The sequence below is a fragment of the Canis lupus genome, chromosome 11 (assembly GCF_048164855.1).
Source record: "Canis lupus baileyi chromosome 11, mCanLup2.hap1, whole genome shotgun sequence".
Taxonomy (NCBI): Eukaryota; Metazoa; Chordata; class Mammalia; order Carnivora; family Canidae; genus Canis; species Canis lupus.
The window spans coordinates 29,191,902-29,213,031 of record NC_132848.1 but is presented as its reverse complement, the minus strand read 5'-3'; the positions used below and the strand labels follow the sequence as shown (position 1 = coordinate 29,213,031).

The following is a 21,130-nucleotide window of genomic DNA, read 5'->3' as shown; positions in this document are numbered from 1 at the left end:
CTTCTGGCTCTGCCTCCCTGACCCCAGGCTAGGCTGGGCTAGCCTGGCTAGACGTGCTGGTCTGCTTCCACAGCTTGCCAAGGATTGGTGTCTGACTGCCCTGGTCAGAGGATTCTGATATCAGAATAGCCTAGGGCCCTGGTTTGGCCAGCCCACAAAAAGCACACATAAGGGACCCCATCTGCTTGAGGGCCACCTCCACGGGGACCAAGGACACAGGGGCAGATGCAGGCTGCCTGGCCACATTCAAAAACCTGTAGGTCACAAAGGGGTCAGCAGGGGACATACAGGCCCCAGACCTAACAGAGTCCACAGCATGGCAGAAACACTCCTCACTGGAGCCAGAGGGCCAGGGGCTCTGGGTCTCCCAGCAGCCCTCATCACTGCCCACCCTGAGTGGGCAGGGCACAAGAAGAGGCCATGCAAGTGCACACCTCATGGGTGCCCTGCGGATGCCCAGACCTAAGACCATGCTGAGGGCATTCTCCCAGGGGACATGGACTGTGGGCCATTAGCTGGTGGGCCCCCAGGCCTCTGGGCTCTGTGGGTGTCTGGCTGCCTCCAGAGGCTGACAAATCCTGCCCCATCCTTCCTTGTTCCCTTTGATAACTTCTACCCTGGACCCTGTTTCCTTTGGATCAGGACTGCTCTGATCCCAGCACCTAGGGACCAGTTGGAGAGGAGGAGCATGGCAGGGGAGAGGCCTACCTAGGTTGTTTAAGCTGATCGGCGGGGGCTGAGATCTTTCCAGGGAGGAGGACTGATGTGTCGTAGTGGAGCACTGCTCCGAGGGGGCCCCGTGGGTAAGTGGGAGGCGGTAGTCGGCCCCTACGGTTCTCAGCAGAGTTAAGAGCGTCTTCCTGGTGACAACTAGTCATGGTTTGGGGTGGGGGAGATGGTACAGGATCACAAATGATGTCAACATGCATGTGAGAGGCCCCTCCTTTCCACACATGGTCCCTTCTCTTATCTACCAGGTGGCCTGGGTATGTAGGGGAACTGGGTACCCCGGAGGCCCAACCCCACCCTGGCAAGACATACTAACTCCAGTCTGTTACAGCCAAATAGCTTCCTGGGGCCTAGGAAGGCACAGAGGTCGACTACAGAATATGGAAGGAAGTCAAGGTTGCCCAGTTCGAGTATTTGGGGACCCCCTTTTTCCCCTCACTTCCAGTCAAGAAAACTGGACTCCCGGGCACCTGGGTGACTCAGTCGGTAAAGCATCTGCCTTCGGCTCAGGTCATGATCCCAGGGTCCTGGGATTGAGTCCTGCATCAGACTACCTACTCACTGGGGAGCCTGCTTCTCCCTCCCCCTCTGCAACTCCCCCTGGCTCATACTTATTCTGTCTCTCTCTGATAAATAAAATCTTAAAAACAAACAAACAAACAAAAAACAAGATTGGGCTTAATTGTATCTAATATAAGTTATTTTTAAAAATCTAATTAAGAAAGGAAAAACAGGACTCGCCTCTCTGTTCAAGCAATTCTCAAAACTGCTGAATGGAGGGTCCTTTCCAGAGCTCAAAAGGGACCAGCCAGCCTGGGGGCATTTGCCCTCCTCTAATGAATAGGATAACTAAAAAGGATGCCACAAGTAGCGCACACATGTGCACTCGCACGCTATCAACTACACACCCACAGCAACCTCCCCAGCTCCCCAAAACCCCCTGAAGGGGGCCCAGGCTTCTACTGAGGATGATCTGTGGATCTGTGTTTTCCAGCTCTGATGCCAAGGCTCACCAAGTGAACATGCAGTGCGTGCAGCATGCGTGTGTGCACAAGGGCATGCATGCATACTTGTGTGGCACAGTGCATGCATCAGCCCTCAGTTGTTCCTGCAAGTGGTTCCACCCATGAACTCTTTAGGAATGAGGAACTGGCTAATGCTAGTACGTATCCCACCCACCTCCCTGGGAGTCTAGGCACTCTGAGGTAGGATGGGAAGAAGACATCGGTTTGGCAAACCCCTTCGTGGGTTCCACCCACTGGTTACGGCCCTTTTTCTTAGGCAAAGAAAACTTCCCCTCTCAGCCCCCCAGGTGTTCCTGGAAACACTAGGCAAGAAGCAAGGGAAAGGTGGGTACAGACAGGATGCTGGTGCCTGATGGCTGGGACCACCCTCCTCCCAGCGCAGGCACCCACCCACCCCTGCCCAACTCTAGTCAGGAGTGCAGGGCACTTACGTTTGCTGATCTTGGAAGCTATGGATGCAGGAGTCTCCCCAAAGTCATTTGGGGTGTCTACCTCTGCTCCAAACACAATGAGGGCCTTGATCATCTCCACATTATCTTTCTGTTGGGCATGGAGTAAGGGGAAAATACGATAGCTCAGGAAATGAAGGAAAAAAGGGTGCCAGCCTCTTTCACTTTGCCCATCAACTCGGTGGGCCTCTTCTGGGCCTGGGAGAAGATGCTAGAACCCTTTGGGTCCCCCACCCACCTAATAACCCAGGAAGAAGCTGGAAGTGACTCACCCCAGACCCCAGACCCACCAGCAACTTCTCAGAGGAAGCAACGCATCTATGACCCCTGCCCCAGGAGCCCCAGGGACAGCTGCTGATCACTTCCAGGAGCAGCAGCAAGGGATGAGCAAGGAGAGGGAAGGCTGTCTTGTCCATCATATCTAGGGTGCCATCTGTGAGGGGTAACTGAGCACATGTCCTCCCTGATGGCGGCCTTCTTTCCATGGGGCACCGTGCATTTAACATTTGGCAACTGGGCAGAGGGGCGATGGACACGGTTTCCGAGAACAAACCAATACTCTGGCTACCTGGAGACCGGAGCTCTGGTCTTACCACCTCCCTCTTCCCCGTGGCCTAATTCCCTTGCCTAGAGAATGAAGAGATGGGTTTAGAATGCAGTTTTCCAAATAGTGGTTCATATACATTAGGACTGAGATGAGCACGAGTATGCATGCATGCTTGAATCATCAGTTACGAATTTCTGTTTTGGTTGCCTTTCTTTTGTGTCACTGGTTTGCCATTTTCAGTAGTGACAAAACACTTCCTTTGAAATAAATTTAAGTAAGTTTAAAAGCAAACCAACTTAAAGAAATGATTAAGGATGTAATTATAAAAGTGATTCATGAATGTGCCAAAGACTGTGAGGCTGATCTGCAAGGACCCAAAGTATGGGCAACAAGAAACAACAGCAGTTTTCAAAATGCCATCTGTGGTTCCCATGAACATGTGAGACCCTCCAGAAGGTTCATGAGGTTCAAACTGTTTTCATAGGAGCGCCTGGCTGGCTCAGTTAGAAGAGTGTGCAGCTCTTGATCTCTGGGTCTTGAGTTCAAGCCCCATGTTGGGTTGGGCATACAGATTACTTAAAAAAAAGAAATAAACAACAACTTGCTTTCACAAAAAAAAAAAATCAAGATGTTTGCTTTTTGCATTGTATTGACTTTTGCACCAATGGTGTATGAACAGTGATGGATAAAGCTGCAAGACAGCAGCACCAAACTACTACTCACTGTGGTTTTCCTCTCTGCCACTTGTTCACAATAAGAAATCAACCAATTAATTAAAAAGCCAATTTCCCTGAGGAATGTCTTTCATGAAGCAGTAATAATTAATTTTATTAAATTTTGACATTGTCTACTCTGTGTCATAATATAGAGAGAAAGCACAGGCATTTCTGTGGCATATTAAAGCACAACCATTATCTTGAGGAAAAGCATGGGTGCAATTGTTTGAGTTGTGAGCAGAGTCATGCTTTTTTTCTTGGAATGCCATTTTTACTTGAGATCACGACTGACGAACGATGATGGGCCAGCCATGCGTATTCAGAAGACATGTTCTCAAAAATGAATGCAGTGAGTCTAGCACTTCAAGAAAAACAACTGACAATATTTTGTGCCAATGTTAAAATTCAAGCTTGCAAACAAAAATGGGAATTCCAGAACACTTGTATATGCCATGACGGGCTTGACAGTTTCCCAACACTGAGAGACTCTTCTGATGAGATCTGTGGGGATATTTACAAATGTGGGGTTTGATACCGTAGAATGAAATGGGTCAACATCTCTATACATATACACAGTGAGACAATATTTTCCAAGGATGACCTGAAATCATGCGTGGTTTACATAAAAGATCCATGTGAGTACAAAAGATACTAATGGAACCAAGTGTTTAGTGTAACAAGTGTGAAGAGTTCATGGAGATGGTTAAGGGCCCACTTGGAATTGACTTGTCAGAAACTCCCTTGTCCAGTTCTGGTGCACTGAAGAATATTCATGATTCTCTGAAAAGGTGCAACTGTGTATCTTTTCTAATGACATAACTATGTGAGACCAGACTTTCTTCAAGTCCTCCAACATATATTCAATAACATATTGCAACACAATAAATGTAGCGAAAGACTGGGAGAATCAATATGTCTTCCTTGAAGCCGAGCATTAAAAAGATTCACAAAAATGTAAAACGAGGCCAACTCTTCTCAATTATTTTTTGTTTCAGAAAATATAATTGTTTTTCATAAAAATGTTATTTATTTTGGTTAGACTGTGCTTGGTGAATTGCTATTTTTAAGTGAATTAATATTTTGAAAAGTGCTTGCTTTTAATCTCCAATCTAATAAATATAGATGGATACAATCCATGTAGAAGAAAAATCTTTGGGATCTTCAATACCACACAGACCCAAAATTTTGATAACTGATGAACTAGATCATTCTAAGGGCTCATTCAGTGCTAAAAATGGCCACAGTTTTATTTGCAGTTTCCACCTCCCAGGCAACAGTGTCTCTGCCACAGCTATGGCCTTTGGTATAAAGCAGGATATCTTTGAGTGTGTCTTCAATCTACTTCTTTTAGAGTACCAGATGCCTCTCTCAAATTCCATCACTTGGAGATTTTTTTTTTTTTTAGATCCGTTGAACATACTTACGTACACATGGTATTACTACAGAATACGAAATATGGAATATGTACACATATGTCAGTAACAGAATAACATTCCCTCCCCTGCATTTACTGTGTTCATACTCTAGTTGTCTCGAGGGGCCTCAAGGGCAGGAGCTATGCTCTATAATAACCCAAAAACTGTGGCCAACACCTACTGTGGGTCACCAAGATGTATAAGCAGACACTGCCTTCTGGGAGCTTATAGTCCCCCTCAGGAGATAGGAACAACATGCAGATGAGTATGTTCCCCTAATAATGCAGAGGAGGAGAACTGACATCTGAGGGATGCCCACTGGTACCCGGTACTGGGTGGGTCATCTGGACATTCCTCCTGGGGTGCCCAAGGATCTAAGCTGAGTCTAGGAAGGTAAGATTCCCAGCATCGGGGAAAGGAAGAGGGCACGGCAGGAGGGGAGTGACTGGCAGGCTCACCGACATGGCCAGGTGCAGCGGGGTGTTGCCGTGCTCTCCGCGGGCGTCGGCGTTGGCCCCGTAGGTCAGCAACACCATGACACAGTCGAAGCGGTTGCGCATCACGGCCACATGCAGGGCTGTGTTCCCCACGCAGCTGGTGCTGTTCACATCACAGCCCCGTTTCAGCAGCATGCGGGCCATCTGTGGGAGACAAGGGTCCACACCCCAATGGGTGGGCACTCAGGGCACCCGGGGGGCCACCACCTGCTCCCTGAGATGCCTGCAGGGATCGGGCCTCTGGAAAGCTCTTAGCAACAAGAAGAACTCAGGCAGCAGGCCCCAGTTCTGGGGGGACCCCTAGACCTTGGCCCACACTATCCACCCCCTAGAAGTAGAGGACAAAAGGCTGAAGACATGCTCACTGTTGTAAGGGGCTTCCCGGTTCTTCGCTGGAGCTAACAGGACCCCATGCATCTCACAAACTCCCAGAACTGCTCCCACTCCTCGCGTGCAACCTACCCTGGGATCCTGTAAGGGTCTGATCCCTCCCTGGGCCTGGGCAATGTGCACCCCTGTGCCCGGCAGCCTGAGACATGGAGAGCAGTCTGGCCTTTGGAGGCCAACAGTCCTGAGCCCAAAGCTCAGCCCCACTTCATCCCAGTCCTCTGAGCTTAGGTGGGCCACTGCACTCTCTGCACTCAGACTTCTCTCTCTCTCTTTTAAAAGATTTATTTACTTTTCAGAGAGAGAGAGAAAGAGTGTGTGTGTATACACATGGGCAGAGGAAGGGCCGGAGGGAGAGGGAGAGAGAGAATCCCAAGCAGACTTTCCACTGAGCATGGAACCCAACACAGGACTCAAACTCACGACCCTGAGATCATGACCTGATCTGCAACGACCCAGGTGCTCCCTCGGTTTTGTCTTCTGTGAAAATAGAACTGCAAGTCCCTACTTCAGAGAGTGGTGACAATGAATGACAAAGCATACACAAAAGGGCCTGACTTGGCAGCTAACCTCTGGCAGGCAGAAGGTGCCGGAGGTTGGCAATCTCCTCCCTTCTAGCCCATCACATTTCAGAACAGACCACAGTCTCTGGGGCACCCAGTACACTGTGGAGCTCTGCTTCCTAGTGATGAGAGACCAGAGGTCTCCATCCTCCTGGGGTAGGGGGTGGAGCTTGGCTTAGGGAGGCCTCAGAAGAGCTGCTCAGTCAGGCTCTCTGTGGATGCAGTCAGCAGCAGCAGCATCACACCACCTTCTGTTTGACAATTTACAAAGAATTTCTCAGACATGACCTCGCTGACTTCACACCTCCCAGGGCAGGCCATACATAAAGAAACCACAGAGGGAACATCATCATGGTGCCAGTGATCAGCAGAGCAACACCAGGATGTCATCTCCCCCTGAGGAATCACTATGAGACCAAGCCCCACAGCAGCATCCCAGAGTCATCTCAGGAGCCTCCTTCCTGCAGGCAGCTGAGGAATAAGGGGCTCTGGAACCCTGCCCCTGACTATCCACCCCATGTCCTCAGACACTGCCTACCTCAGCGTTTTTGGCCCAGTGGAGGGGGCTGGCTCCGTAGCGAGGGTCTTTGCTATGGATCTGGTTGCTGTCCATGCTGATGATCATTTCAGCACACCTAGAGAGAAAGGAGCCATGGGCCGGTATAGAAAGCCATGGGCATGGAGGGAGGTGGCCTGGAGCTGGGAAAGGCCATGCCTCAGGGCTTCATCTCCTGGTGAGGAAGAGCTTCTGCAAATAAAGTTGCAACAGAACCAGCCAGCATAGGAAACCTTCCCTGATAACTCCAATCAGCAACGATCATTCTCAGTGGTGCTAGCCTTCAAGTCAGGTAGGCCTGAGGTCAAGCCCCAGCCTCCTATTGGTGATCTCTAGGACGTGGCTGAGCCCACCTGCAACATGGGCACAGTCCTAACAGGACTGGTGGGTATTAGAGGAGAGAAGACATTTCATTTCTGTGCCTGGCACATGGCTACCCTCTGTCCCCCAGCCATCTACTGCTGGTGCTTCATGCAGTGGCCTGCATCCTGCAGGAAGTACAGGCAGAGTAGTTACAGATTTATTATTTATTTACTAGAGAGAGAGAGAGAGAGAGAACAGGGGCAGGGGCACAGGGACAGCGAGAAAGAATCCCAGGCCAACTCCTCACTGAGCACGGAGCCCGACCTGGGACTCAATCTTACAACCCTGTGATCATGACCTGGGCCAAAACCAAGAGATGCAGGGAAAAGCAAAATGTGGCTGACCATACCATGGAATAGAATTCTGCCTTAAAAAGGAACGGAGGGGTGCCTGGGTGGCTCAGTCAGCTAAGCTCCTGCCTTCAGCTCAGGTCAAGATCTCTGGCTCCCGGGATCGAGCCTTGAGTTGGGCTCCCTGCTCAGCGGGGAGTCTGCTTCTCCCTCTGCCCCTCCTTCTGTGCTCACTCTCCTTCTCTCTCAAAAAAATAAATAAGATCTTATAAATAAATAAATAAATAAATAAATAAATAAATAAATAAATAAATAAATAAATAAAATATTTAAAAAAAAAGGGAAGGGAATCCTGATACCTGCTACAGTATTAATAAACCTTGAAGACATTTTACAAAGTGAAAGTCAAGTCCCAGGCCCAAACCCAGCTCTATAAAGGTCAGCTGAGGGGCTGACAGACTGGAGCTGGGACAGAGCCTTTCTGTAACCCTAAGGCTTGAGATTTCTAGAGCACAGCTGTGCTGGCTACCGGGTGGTGACAGAGGCAGGTCCTCGCTGGGGCGCTGGGAGGACATGGCTGTGTGCGATAGTAGGGCACAACCCAGGTACGAGGCCACTCACGTTGTCCTATGTGCATGATCCCTGATGTGATGTGGACCAGCCCCTCAGGGGAGGCCTGGCAGGGGCCAAGAGGCATGTGGCTAGAGGTGTCTAAGAAGCAAGCGACCCAGGCACTACCAGGCCCCTGGACAGGAAGGCTTGGGGCGGCTGGAGCTGAGCCAGAGTGGGGCGGCCATGGCACCTCTCAGGTCTAAAAGAGCATCACTCATCACTTGTGTCCATTCAGGCTGCAACCTGCAACCACGGAACATGACTACTGGGAGTGAGGGTGTTGGTACTATCTCCAACCACTTGGTCAAGTTTTCCTGAAAGTTCTAGTCCACCTTGGCTATGCTGGGGAGGATCACAGAAAGGTGGGCTGGTCCAAGCCTGGACTAGATCTTTGAGGGGATGGCCATGCCAGGGGGGCCAGCAAGATGGGTGTGGACTCCAGAAAAAGGAAAGACCCCACCCACCATGTGTGTACTGCCCTCTGTGCTGCTCTTTCCCCAGCCTGATCAGCACCAACTGACTGCACCACCCCAGCACCCCTTCATCTCTCTTTTATTTTAAAAGATTTTATTTATTTATTTATGACAGAGAGATTGAGAGAGAGAGAGGCAGAGACACAGGCAGAGGAAGAAGCAGGCTCCATGCAAGGAGCCTGATGTGGGACTCGATCCCGGATCTCCAGGATCACGCCCTGGGATGAAGGTGGCGCTAAACTGCTGAGCCACCCAGGCTGCCCTCCTTTTATTTCTTTTATCACACCCCCACCCTACACACACACACACACACACACACACACACTTCACATGGAGAATTTTCCTGAGACCAGGGTTTCCCAGGTCTGGGGAGAAAGGAAGAAATGCGAGAGTGGTCCAGAGCTCCTTAAGGCATGGGCCAAGGACCTGTGTCCCAGCAGTGCCACCCCCCAGGAAGGATGGATACATCTAGGCAGAAGGGGCCCTGGGCCACTTTACCAAGCATTCCTGGGCTTCAAGCCAGGAATCTGCAGAAGCCACAGAGCAGTGTCATAGTCATGAAAGGGGTTCAGATTGAGCTGCTGGGCTTGGGTGGAAGAGGACCCAGGTCAGCTGGGCCCCTCCTTGGGGCTACATGTGACTCCAGCATAGGAGGACCACTTGGGGGAGGTGGAAAGGAGAGACCCCAGGGAAGATTTGGATTGTTCTTCTCTAGTCTGGGAGAGGGAAGGTGGTGGCCAGAAATTAAGGTGCATTGCAGAAAACATTTTAAAGTTCCACTCTGCACAGCTGACTTTCTGGACTGTGATTCACATCTACTACACATTCAAGTACCTTCCTCCAGTCAGGTCAGCCCTTGGCACAAGAATCTGAAACACATCTAATGACCCTGTAGAGGCCAGTGCTCCCCTAGGCATGAAAGCCAGAGGCCCAGCAGACTGGGTGCAGGAGTGAGGCCTTACCCCTTATGGCAGAACTTCATGGCAGTGTGGATGGGATAGCCAGTGGGCCCCATGATGTTGCACCGAGCATTGCAAAGCAGCAGCACGCGGACCATTTCTTGCTTCCCCATCTGGCAGGCCAGGTGCAGCGGGGTCTGGCCCTGGTTGTTCACTCGGTTCAGGCCGGCTGACGCGTTCTTCCCTAGGAGCTGACAGCAGGACACTGGGGTGGGCTGGGCCCTGACAACAACAAGTCCCGCACGACCCTCCCCGACACCCTCCATGGCAGTCTCCTCTGCCCACATAAGGGGAAGGGAGATCGGACTGTGCAAGAACAGGGTAGGGACAAGGGAGGCAACAGAGAGAGCAGGTGCACAGGAGAGCAGGATGGCAGCTATGCCAGTGCTGAGGGGGTGTGGGGGGGCGGCTGCTCTGGCACAGCTGTGGTTCATACAAAAACCTTCCCAATCACGAAACTGAAAATCAGGTTGTTTGTACAGATGGGCACTGGGGGTCTGGGTGGAGCAATTCCTGCTTTTCCTTGTATACTTTCATCGTATTTTCATCTTTCTTGCTTGAATTTCTTTTCACTAGGTTCACATATTATTTTTTCAATTAAAAAACAAAACCAGGTAGTTCTTTCTGCCCATGGTCCTGTCTCACACCTTTTGCATGAAAATAAACAAAAAAACAAAACAGTATTACAAAGAGAGCCAGAAGGTTTTATTTCCTCACTTGAGGCCCACCAGCTCTAAGGGGAGGCTCTGTCCTCACTCCTGGCCCAGTGGCCAGTCACCATGGGGTCCCACCTGCTGGGTCCCGGGACACAGCAAGGCCAGGGCTTCTAATGGGAGAGACAGCTTACAAGTCCACCAACTGCTGTCTCCAGAGGTTAGCTCCAACTCCTGTGAGCCCAGGGGACCTAGCTGGGCCTGTTGATGGGCTGGAGACATGGCAAAGAGGCCCGACCCAAGGGCCAGCCCCACCACGCACAGCTCTGCTCTTCCTTGGGCACATTTCTTAACTTCATGGAAGTTCGGTTTCTTTTCTTTTCTTTTTTTTTTAAGATCTTATTTATTTATTTGAGACAGCAAGAAAGTAAGCAAGAGCACAGCCAGAGGGAGGAGCAGAGAAAGAGGGAGAAGCCGACTCCCTGCTGAGCAGGGAGCCCAATGCAGGACTCGATTCCGGGACTCCAGGATCATGACCTGAGCCCAAGGCAGACGCTTAACCCACTGAGCCACCCAGGCGCCCCAGAAACTCAGTTTCTTTGCCAAAGAGAAGATAATGACTCCACCCACAGAGGCTATTTTGAGAATTAACTGGCACACACAACAGTCAAGGGCCAGACACGAGACCAGCATGCAACAAAGGATAGCTACTGACAAGAGAGTGTGTGCGTGCCATCTGCACGGAGGCAGGCTCTGTGGGGCACTGTGCTGGGCACTTAGCCGGCTCTCAGGAAGGATGGAGTTCACGAACAGTGCATGTGGAAGTCCTTTCCCTGTGAGCCAATCATAAGACATGAACGCATATTTTCTGGAAAGTAGTTCCTTTCTGATGCCAGGGCAGAGAAGGACATGACCTTTAAAAGAATCTTCCTGCTCTGGGTAATCAAATACTGTCTGGTAGTCTGTCTTTTCCATCTAATACATAAAGTAGCCTTTCATGACATCACTCCCATCTACTTGTCTACAATTTTTATTTTCATTTTTCAGCCCAATAATCAAACATTTACACAGGGGTATATCTGGTGCTAAGGTCGGATGGAGCTTGGAGTACCTGTAAAGAGCTAAGCTCAGGTCCCAGTGGACCATAAGCCTCTCTAGGCAGGGCTGAAATGAATTCACCCAGCCTAGGGCTGGGCTCAGTAGGGCCTTGGAATAAGCCAAACCAAACTGATTGGCTGGGCTGGGCCTCTGGTTTATCTTGGTGGGATGGAGGACCTCCCTAGGGTGGCCACAGCACAGTGGCTGAGGATGTGTCTCCTCGACGAGCAAGAGGGGGGAAGAGGGGAGAGGAGGGTACACCCTCCAGGAAGCAGCTCAAGACCAAATGACGACAACAAGGTGTTGCCAGATCTGGTCACCCTGCGCCCCACCTCCCCCTACAAGCTCACCTGCAGCACCTGGGAATTGTCACCCTGGACGGCGTAATGAAAGGCCGTCTCTCCGTTGTTGTCAGTGACATCCATCTGGGCGTGGCAGTACTGCACCAGCTCCACCAGGATCTCCCCGTCACCCTTGCGGCAGGCCAGGTGCAGGGGGGTGCAGCCCTCCTCATTCTCCCTGTTATTGGCACAGCTGCGGAGGGTGGGGGTGGGGGATGGGCACAGGAAGGAGGGGTGCTGAGAAACTTGGGCACAGAAGAGGGAAGTGGGCTGGCACTTGAGAGCATCCATGCCATGCTCAGGCTGGCTGGTTCAACCTTAGGGCGGATTCACAATTTATCTGTGACTGGTGTGATTTTATCAGTTGTTCACTGGCACACCTGTACAAGACGGCTCCTAGGGGCATGCCAGTGTGAAGTGGGTGGCAGGGTGGCAAACCAAGGGTAGGAAGGCAGAAATCTCATTAACCTCAGGCAGTTCACCTAACCTTTTTGGGCTTCAATATCCTTATCTACAAAAAATAAAAATAAAAATAAATACAATAATGCCTGCCCTAGAAAAGGGGCGAACTGTGGGGAGGTTAAACACCACAATGTCCAAGTACAGGCCTGAAAACTATAAAGGTCAGTGAGGATTTCTGATCCTGGGTCTTGGGAGCAGAACCAAGCTGTGGCCACCTCAGGGCAAGCAGGTGAGCCAGACTCCTGCAACAGGGCCCACACAGTCCCCTCTTGAGGGCACATCTACTGACGTAAGTATTGGCTGAAGGGCCATATGAAAGTAAGCGGTCCAGCCTCCAGGAGGGCAGCCAGATCTCTGTAAAGAGACACGGATCTGAGGCCTCTTCAGCACTCTCTAGCAGTGACCTAGCATGGATCACAACCTCTCTTGCTGGGAGGACAACACTTCCTGGGGGATGTTGCAAGGATTCAAGTTCATGGTGGGTATAAAATGACTACCATGGGCCTGGCACCTGTTGGGCCCTCCAGAAATACCACATTTCTCCTCCTGGCTTCAGTGAGCATTCCTAGGCTCCCTCTCCGAGGCCACACACTAGTTTCTTTCTAATCAAAGGCACGGGGCAACTTTTGACCTTATAGAGGGGAACTGAGGCAGGATGGAGAAACTCCCCAGAACCTGCCCATCCACATGCAGAAGCACATGCATGGTTCCCAGGGGTCCCACCCTCCTGGCCCACCTGATGATACGGCTGTGGTGGAAGCACTCTCGGATCCCCAGCTCCACTGCCAGGTGGGCGGCCGACCAGCTGGGGTGGTTGCGGATGAGGTCGGTCAGCTGCTGGAGGACCTCAGTGTGCAGGACGTGTTTGGAGCTCTCGTAGAAGGGCGGCAGCTGCGAAGAATACTGCTGGAAGTTCACAAGGGCATCCGCCTCTGTCTCCAGCTGGAAGAGTCTACAGAGAGGGGACACAGAAGACGACACGGAAGTGAGCCATGTTGGCCCACACCCTGGCTGGAGTCAAAAGCCCTGGGTCTCCTACACAGGTGGCTGCCTGCCTCTGGCCGTGCAGTGACCCACTCCAGCTGGACTCCCCACTGCAAGCAAACATAGGCACGTGTGCGCACACACACCTCCAAACGGAGCTAGGATTTTATTTTTGTTTAAAAAGATTTTCTTCCCCCCCTTTTTTTTAATAAGCATATTTTATAATGCTTTTACATTTTATTTTAACAAAGCCCTGTCAATCCACTTTCTTTTAAAAAAAAGATTTTATTTATTTATTCATGAGAGGCACACAGAGAGAGGCAGAAATATAGGCAGAGGGAGAAGCAGGTTTCCTATAGGGATCCCAATGCGGGACTTGATCCCAGGATCCTAGGATCACACCCTGAGCCAAAGGCAGATGCTCAACCGCTGAGCCACCCAAGTGCCCTCATATCCACTTTCTAATTTGACTATGAAATTGGAAAGCCCCAGCCTCAAGTCCTCAGCCCTCACACACAGCAGGAAGTAAATAAGCATTTAACTTAAATGTCCAGCAATGGAATATGATCTAAACTGTGGCACATCTATGTCATGGAATATTATGCAACCATTAAGATGCAATATTAAAAGAATAGTGAAATGTGATTTTGTAATGTTAAATAAAAAAGCAAGATACAAATCTTACATGATACAATGCGATCTAAAGTGTGTTAAAAAATATGTCCAAATGTACATGGTAGCACAGTAATTGAAATGTTCTTTATCTGTTCCTGAAGTTTCTGAATTTTCTACAATGAATTTATGTAATTTTATTTTTATTTTTTTAAGTAGGGTCCATGTCCAGTGCAGAGCCCAATGTGGGGCTCAAACTCATGACCCTGATATCAAGACCTGAGCTGAGATCAAGAGTCAGACACTCAACCAGTTGAGCCACCCAGGTGCTCATTCATAATGATTATAATTTTTATAATCAGAGAAAAAACTTGTGGGGTTCTTTTTTTTGAAAAACCAGTAAGATGGTGTCTTTGCCCTCTAACTCCCCCAAAGGAAAAGAATGATCATCATAAACCTTGTTCATTTCTAAAGAGTTGGGTTTAAGTTCCAAGTTTGCAATTAAGCTGCTGTGTGACCTTGGAAAAATGTCTTCCCTCTCTGAGACCTATTTATTTATTTTTGTTTTTGTTTTGTTTTGTTTTAAAGATTTTATTTATTCAAGAGAAACACAGAGAGAGAGGTACAGGCAGAATGAGAGGCAGGCTCCCCGCAGGGAGCCCAATGCAGGACTTGTTCCTGAAACTCTGGTCTCACACCCTGAGCTGAAAGCAGACGCTCAACCGCTGAGCCATCCAAGCATCCCTCTGAGCCTTATTTGAAACAAGAGACTTCTTTGTACCTGTCCCACCCACCTCACAGAGGTACTACGAGGATCAGATGGGATAACCAATTAATAGTACTTTTTTTTTTAAAGATTTTATTTATTTATTCATGACAGAGAGAGAGAGAGAGAGACACAGGCAGAGGGAGAAGCAGGCTCCATGCAAGGAGCCCGACGTGGGACTTTATCCCGGGTCTCCAGAATCACACCCGGGGCTGAAGGCAGTGCTAAACTGCTGGGCCACCCGGGCTGCCCTGTAATAGTACTTTAAAAACAGATAATCATGGGATGCCTGGGTGGCTCAGCGGTTGAGCACCTGCCTTTTGGCTCGGGTTGTGATCCCGGGATCCAGGATCGAGTCCCGCACTGGGCTCCCTGTGAGGAGCCTGCTTCTCCCTCTGCCTCTCTCTCTCAGTCTGTGTCTCTCATGAATAAGTAAATAAATCTTAAAAAAAAAAAAAAAAACAGTTAATAACAATGATGGTTGACATTGAAGATTCTTGAAGGTCTGACCAGGGCTTTCAAAATGGAAGACCCAGGGCCAGCCAGGGTCTAGCCGAGGTGGTGCTCATAAAGTGTTGGCTCAACAAGGCTCATCTATTCTTTCCGAGAGTGCAATTGTTTAGTAAGCTTCTATTGAGAGTGCGTTCTGCACCTGCCATTGTTCTAAATGGAAGGGGTAAATCAATGAACAAAACAGATGACACGCCCTGCCTTCCTAGAGCCCCTGTTCTTAAGGGAAAGATCAACAAATGCGTAAGTTACAAATCAAAATAAGAAAGTACAATAAACAAACCGCCAGGGAGTAAGTGCTAAAGAACAAACAAACATAGGAGGATATGGGAGGAAGTCTTCCCTCATTCTCCTTGGCTGGTTTTGTTTCATCTCGCCAACCTCTGCACCGCAGAGTGCTTCATGTTAAATGTTGCTGCCATGTCAGATATGACACTAAATGACAACTAAATTATAACACCAAATGACACTAAAAAGGACACTAAAAACTGATCACTGGATCTCACATTAATAAAACATTAATGACCTTGACAAAGTACTTTTGGTGGAAAGGTGGGAACCAGAGCCTGACAGGAGAGGGTCTGAGAAGGTATGGGATGTAAGAAATTGGAGAAGCAAGTATAGACGATACTTGTGAGGGGTTTTGCTGCAGAGGGGAGCAAACAGAGGTAGCTAATGGGGAAAGTGTAATCAGGCATCTAAATGCTAGTGAGACTAACCCAGAAGAAAATAGGATCTTCCACTCCCACAAGGACAGACCTGGTAATGTGAACCAGACTGCCTCCTAGGGACAACTAGAAATGCTGGACAAAATGTAAAAGGCATCTGCTTGAGACGCTGGTTACCTAAGCAGATAGAGATGAAGTGTCAGGTTGGAAAGGATTATGGAAACCCAGGATGTGAGCCTGGTATTTAGGGCTGCTGTCACTTGAGAGGCTGGAGGGATATACCATAGCATCAGCAACCTCATGGGCTTGGGGGACAGGGATCAGAGGCCAGGGGAGGGCTCTGATGAACCCTCTTACTGTGGGTGGGGGTCCTGAACTAAGGCCTAAGTTGATCCACAGTAGACAGACCCTCCCAGAGACTGTAGCTCAACTCCAAATAATTTCTGCAGTTCCAGAAAATGGACTGAAATCACCCTCACTGATAATGTTCCCAAGTACGTGGGAGAAGCAAACACAAAAGAAACATTAAGAAAAAAGAAAGAAAGAAAGAAAAAAAAAAAAAAAAAGAAAAAAGAAAGAAAGAAAGAAAGAAAAGAAAGAAAAGAAAAGAAAAGAAAAGAAAAGAAAAGAAAAGAAAAGAAAAGAAAAGAAAAGAAACATTAAGCCAGGCTTCAAGGTCCAGCACATAATCAAAACTCACCAAGCACAGGAGGAGATACTACATGACACTAAAGAAAAACAACAGAAACAATGTATAATGGAAACACATCTGTAACTGGGAGGTGGAGAGCTGGAGGGGGCCTGCAAATACTGAAGTCATCTGACGCAGACTTTATTTTTTTAAAGATTCATGAGAGACACACACAGAAAGAGGCAGAGACATTGACAGAGGGAGAAGCAGGCTCTCTGTGAGGAGCCCAATGTGGGACTGGATCCCAGGACTCCGAGATCACGCCCTGAGCCAAAGGCAGATGCTTTAACTGCTGAGCCACCCAGGCGTCCCTGACACAAACTTTAAAATAACTATGATAAGGGGTGCCTGGGTGGCTCAGTCAGTAGAGCATGAGACTCTTGATCTTGGAGTAGTGAGTTCGAGCCCCACATTGGGGGTAAGTTGGTAGAGCTTATTTTAAAATATAAATAAATAAAATAACCGATACTATTCAAGAGGATAAAATAGAAGATTTAGAATTGAGGCAAAGAACTTGAAACTGGTGTACCTGGGTGGCTCAGTTGGTTAAATGTCTGTCTTCGGCTCAGGTCATGATCCCGAGGTCCTGGGATGCAGCCCCGGGTTGGGCTCCCTGCTCAGCAAGGAGCCTGCTTCTGCCTTTCCTCCCTGCTCAGGCTCTCTCTTGCTATCTCTGTCACTATCTCTGCCTCTCTCTCTCTCTCAAATAAATAAATAAAATCTTTAAAAACAAAAAATAAGGGGATGCCTGGGTGGTTCAGTGGTTTGGTGCCTGCCTTTGGCCCAGGGCATGATCCTGGAGTCCAGGGATCAAGTCCCACATTGGGCCTCCTACATGGAGCCTGCTTCTCCCTCTGCCTGTGTCTCTCATGAATAAATAAGTAAAATCTTTTAAAAAATAATAATAAAAGGAGGCACCTGGGTGGCTCAGTCAGTTTAGAGTCTGTCTTTCCCTTGGGTCATGATTCCAGGGCCCTGGGATCCAGCCCTGCATCAGGCAACCTACTTAGCAGGGCACCTGCTTCTGTCTCTCCCTCTGCCCCTGCCCCCTTTCTCTCTAATAAATAAATAAAATCTTTTAAAAATAAAATAAAAGTAAAAGAACTTGAAACTAGTTTAAACATGGGAATTACAGAATTAAAAAATATAATTGCCAAAATGAAGAACCTAGGGGTCAGGTATAAAAGAAGACTGGACAATGCTAAAGAGAAAACTAGTGAACAGGAAGACAGGACAGAAAAGAGAGTAAACAGAATAGAACCTGGAGGGCCAGAGGATGGAAAATGCAGGAAAGTGGATAAAAGCCATAAAATACGTAATGAAGAGATCTACCATACAGATAAGTGGAGTCACAAAAGCAGAAGAGAAAAGGAACTGGAGAGAAGCCATATTTGAAGGGTTGATGTCTGTGAACTTTTCAAAATTGATTTTTAAAAAATGTCATGGCCATTGAAAATATGTATGAGCCCTCCTGCACACATGGGTGTGCACGCACACATACAGAAATCCACTTAGGGATCTTGTAAAGGTTTTAGAACAGGGCCCCCAAGCTCTGATGCTGCTCCCATTGAAACATGAGGTCTCATATCATTATCCCATGACGTCTCTTTACCTTTTAATATGGCTCTGCAATTGCTTTACCAATAGACTATTCACAGAAATGATGCTGCCCTAGTGTCCCAGGCCTTAAGAGACTGGAAGTTTCTACCTCTTTTTTCTTGGGACCCAGCTATCATGGCACGGAAACTGACACAACCCGCAGGGATGACTCTTGGTCCTGGACCCTTAGCCCTGGATGAACTCCCAGTCAACAGCCAGCAGCAACTTGCCAGTGGTGAGTGAGTCATCTTAGGAGTGGATCCCACAGTCAAGACACCCTAGCTCATGCCATGTAAAGTGGAAGAGAGCTTTTCCCACTGAACTCTGCTCAAATTGCAGATTTGTGGTCTAAATAATAGATCGTTGTTTTAAGCCATGAAGTTTTGGGATGGCTTGTTACACAGCAGTAACTGAGGAGGACATGTATTGGTCACATATTGCTGAAACACAGGAACAATTGACACATGTACCAAATTACAATGGCTATAAACAAAATGTGAAGAAAAATATTAAAAACAACAGAGGAAAAATTTATCTTCAAAGACTGACGCCGGCTTCTCAGCAGTGGACACCAGAGATAATGGAATCACATTCTCAAAGAGCTAAAGAAAAGTAAATACCGATGAGAATTCTGTAGGTAGCATGCTTCCCTTTAGGTCTGAAGTTAAAGTAAAACCTTTCACTAGTCAGGGGTGCCTGGCTGGCTCAGTTGGTAGAGTATGTGACTTTGGATCTCAGAGTCCCATGAGTTCAAGCCCCATGCTAGATGTAGAGATTACTTAAAATAAATAAGTAAAATGTTTCTAGTCAACAAACAAAGAGAAAAAGAGAGAGGCTTTGTCATTAGCAGACCTATAAGATAGGAAATATAAAAGGATTTTCTTGAGGTAGAAGGAATTTAATCCTATATGGATGGTTTAAGATCCAGGAAAAAAAATGAAATGGTAAATATGTGGGTGAATCTAAATAAGCATTGGCATAATGTCTTGCTGGGTTTAAAATAAAAGTAGAATTATACACACACACACACACACACGTATACACACACATCTGGGAAGAAATGGGGTTAAAAAGTCCTAATTTCTTGTTCTGGAAGACACTAAAGTACCAATTATACTTCAGTAAGGCCAAGGATGTGTATTACAATCTCTCAGGTTCTATCAAGAACTGTGAAGGTTTCAGATTTTGCCCTACTTGCAAACCAACAAGTTAGCCCGACACAGTTTCATGAATACTGGCAGAAGAAACAAGATTCTTGGATCAAAGACAAAGGGCAATTTATTACTCACAGCCCCAGCAGTGGCCAGTTTCAGCATTTGTGCCAATTCCCTGGGATCTAGTTCCCACAGGGTGACACGAAGAGGGCCAGGTGACACCTGCTCATGTTGTGCTAGGAGAGAGAAACCCTGAGTGTACAGAACTTGAATCTTCTACCATGGTTAATAAGCAGATCTGTCAAAGCTTTGCTCTGGAGGATGATACGATCTTTATTACCCAAGAGAGTAAGCAAACCTCCCCTCTGCTCCAGGGAAAGACCTGATCTCTATCTTCTAAGGATGCTTGCTATGCAAATATCCTTGTAACGATAGCCTGGAACAAAAGAAGTCAATGTCTCTGCTTGCAAGATGTACAGACCGAGGAGAAATCCACGAACTGCCCCCCAACAGCTATCACTAAAAGAGAATAACAGAATACATAACTTCCAAATCGACAGGGAGGGAACAAACAAGATCATAAGAAAATGCTTGATCATGAATTGCAAAACCATTATGCTAAGTGAAAAACAAAAAAATCATATGACTACACGCTGTATTATTAAAAGGCAGAACCAGAGTACTAGAAAGCAGATCAGTGTTTGCCAGGGGCTATGGTGGGTGCAGGGGACTTGGTGCAAAGGAGCATAGAGGGAATTTTGGAGAACACAGAATGTTCAGTATCTTGACTGCCATGATGGCATGTGGGCACACACCTGTACCAAAACTCACCAAATGCTACATTTCTATTCTTTTCTTTTTTTTTAGATTTTTATTTATTCATTCATGAGAGACACAGAAAGACAGAGGCAGAGACACAGGCAGAGGGAGAAGCAGGCTCCATGCAGGGAGCCCAATGTGGGACTCGATCCCAGAACTCCAGGACCACGCCCTGGGCCAAAGGCAGAGTGCCCAACCTGAGCCACCCAGGTGTCCCCCAAATGCTACCCGCTATGATAAATTTCATTTTTTGAAAGCTGCATCTGAGTAAAGCTAACACAAAACAAAAAACTAGATGCATACAAAGACAAAAAGAAAATAAAACAGGCAGAACAACAACAAGAAAATAGCAAGATGACAGGTTTAGACTCAAATATATCAGAATTATATTAAGCAGAAATAAACTAAATGTTCCAAGTCATTATAAGGAATAATAGACAAGGATAATAGGAGGGAAAGAAAAGACAACTCCACATTCTTAACAACATTAAAATACAAAGAAATTATATATATATATACACCCATATAGATATATAATATATACATATATTATGCAATATAATACTAATTTTTTAAAAAGCCCATGAAGCTATATGGATATGAGACAAAGCAGAATTTATTTATTTTTTTTAATTTTTTTTAATTTATTTATGATAGTCACAGAGAGAGAGAGAGGCAGAGACACAGGCAGAGGGAGAAGCAGGCTCCATGCACCGGGAGCCCGACGTGGGATTCGATCCCGGGTCTCCAGGATCGCGCCCTGGGCCAAAGGCAGGCGCCAAACCGCTGCGCCACCCAGGGATCCCCGACAAAGCAGAATTTAAAGTAAAAAGCATTACCAGAAACAAAAAGCATTACTGGAAACAACTCACAGTTTCAACCCACTAGGAAAATATGGCAATTATAAATTAAATGTGCACTTCATAATAAAGCTTCAAAATTAAGTCAAACTTGACAAAAAAATTTTTAAAAAGGATATCTTTTAAAACAACCAAATCGGCAGCCTGGGTGGCTCAGTGGTTTAGCGCCGCCTTTGGCCCAGGGTGTGATACTGGAGACCCTGGATCGAGTCCCACGTCGGGCTCCCTGCATGGAGCCTGCTTCTCCCTCTGCCTGTGTCTCTGCCTGTCTCTCGCTCTGTGTGTGTCTCATGAATAAATAAATAAAATCTTTAAAAAAATAAAAGAAAAGA

General features: G+C 47.6%; 1 protein-coding gene across 8 annotated transcripts in view; it reads right to left on the bottom strand.

The window, feature by feature from the left end:
* PLA2G6 (phospholipase A2 group VI) overlaps positions 1-21,130 on the bottom strand; it is a 60,069-nt gene that overhangs the window by 18,249 nt on the left and 20,690 nt on the right. For 5 of the 8 annotated variants that reach the window (XM_072844001.1, XM_072844000.1, XM_072844005.1 and 2 more), the window contains 7 exons: positions 12,872-13,087; positions 11,683-11,866; positions 9,585-9,772; positions 6,867-6,963; positions 5,340-5,522; positions 2,186-2,294; positions 709-870 (listed from right to left, as the gene is read on the bottom strand). In XM_072844001.1, the coding sequence (XP_072700102.1) occupies positions 709-870; positions 2,186-2,294; positions 5,340-5,522; positions 6,867-6,963; positions 9,585-9,772; positions 11,683-11,866; positions 12,872-13,087 (1,139 nt within the window). The remainder of the gene's footprint in view (positions 1-708; positions 871-2,185; positions 2,295-5,339; positions 5,523-6,866; positions 6,964-9,584; positions 9,773-11,682; positions 11,867-12,871; positions 13,088-21,130) is intronic. The other 3 variants (XM_072844007.1, XM_072844006.1, XM_072844008.1) reach the window with 1 other exon arrangement.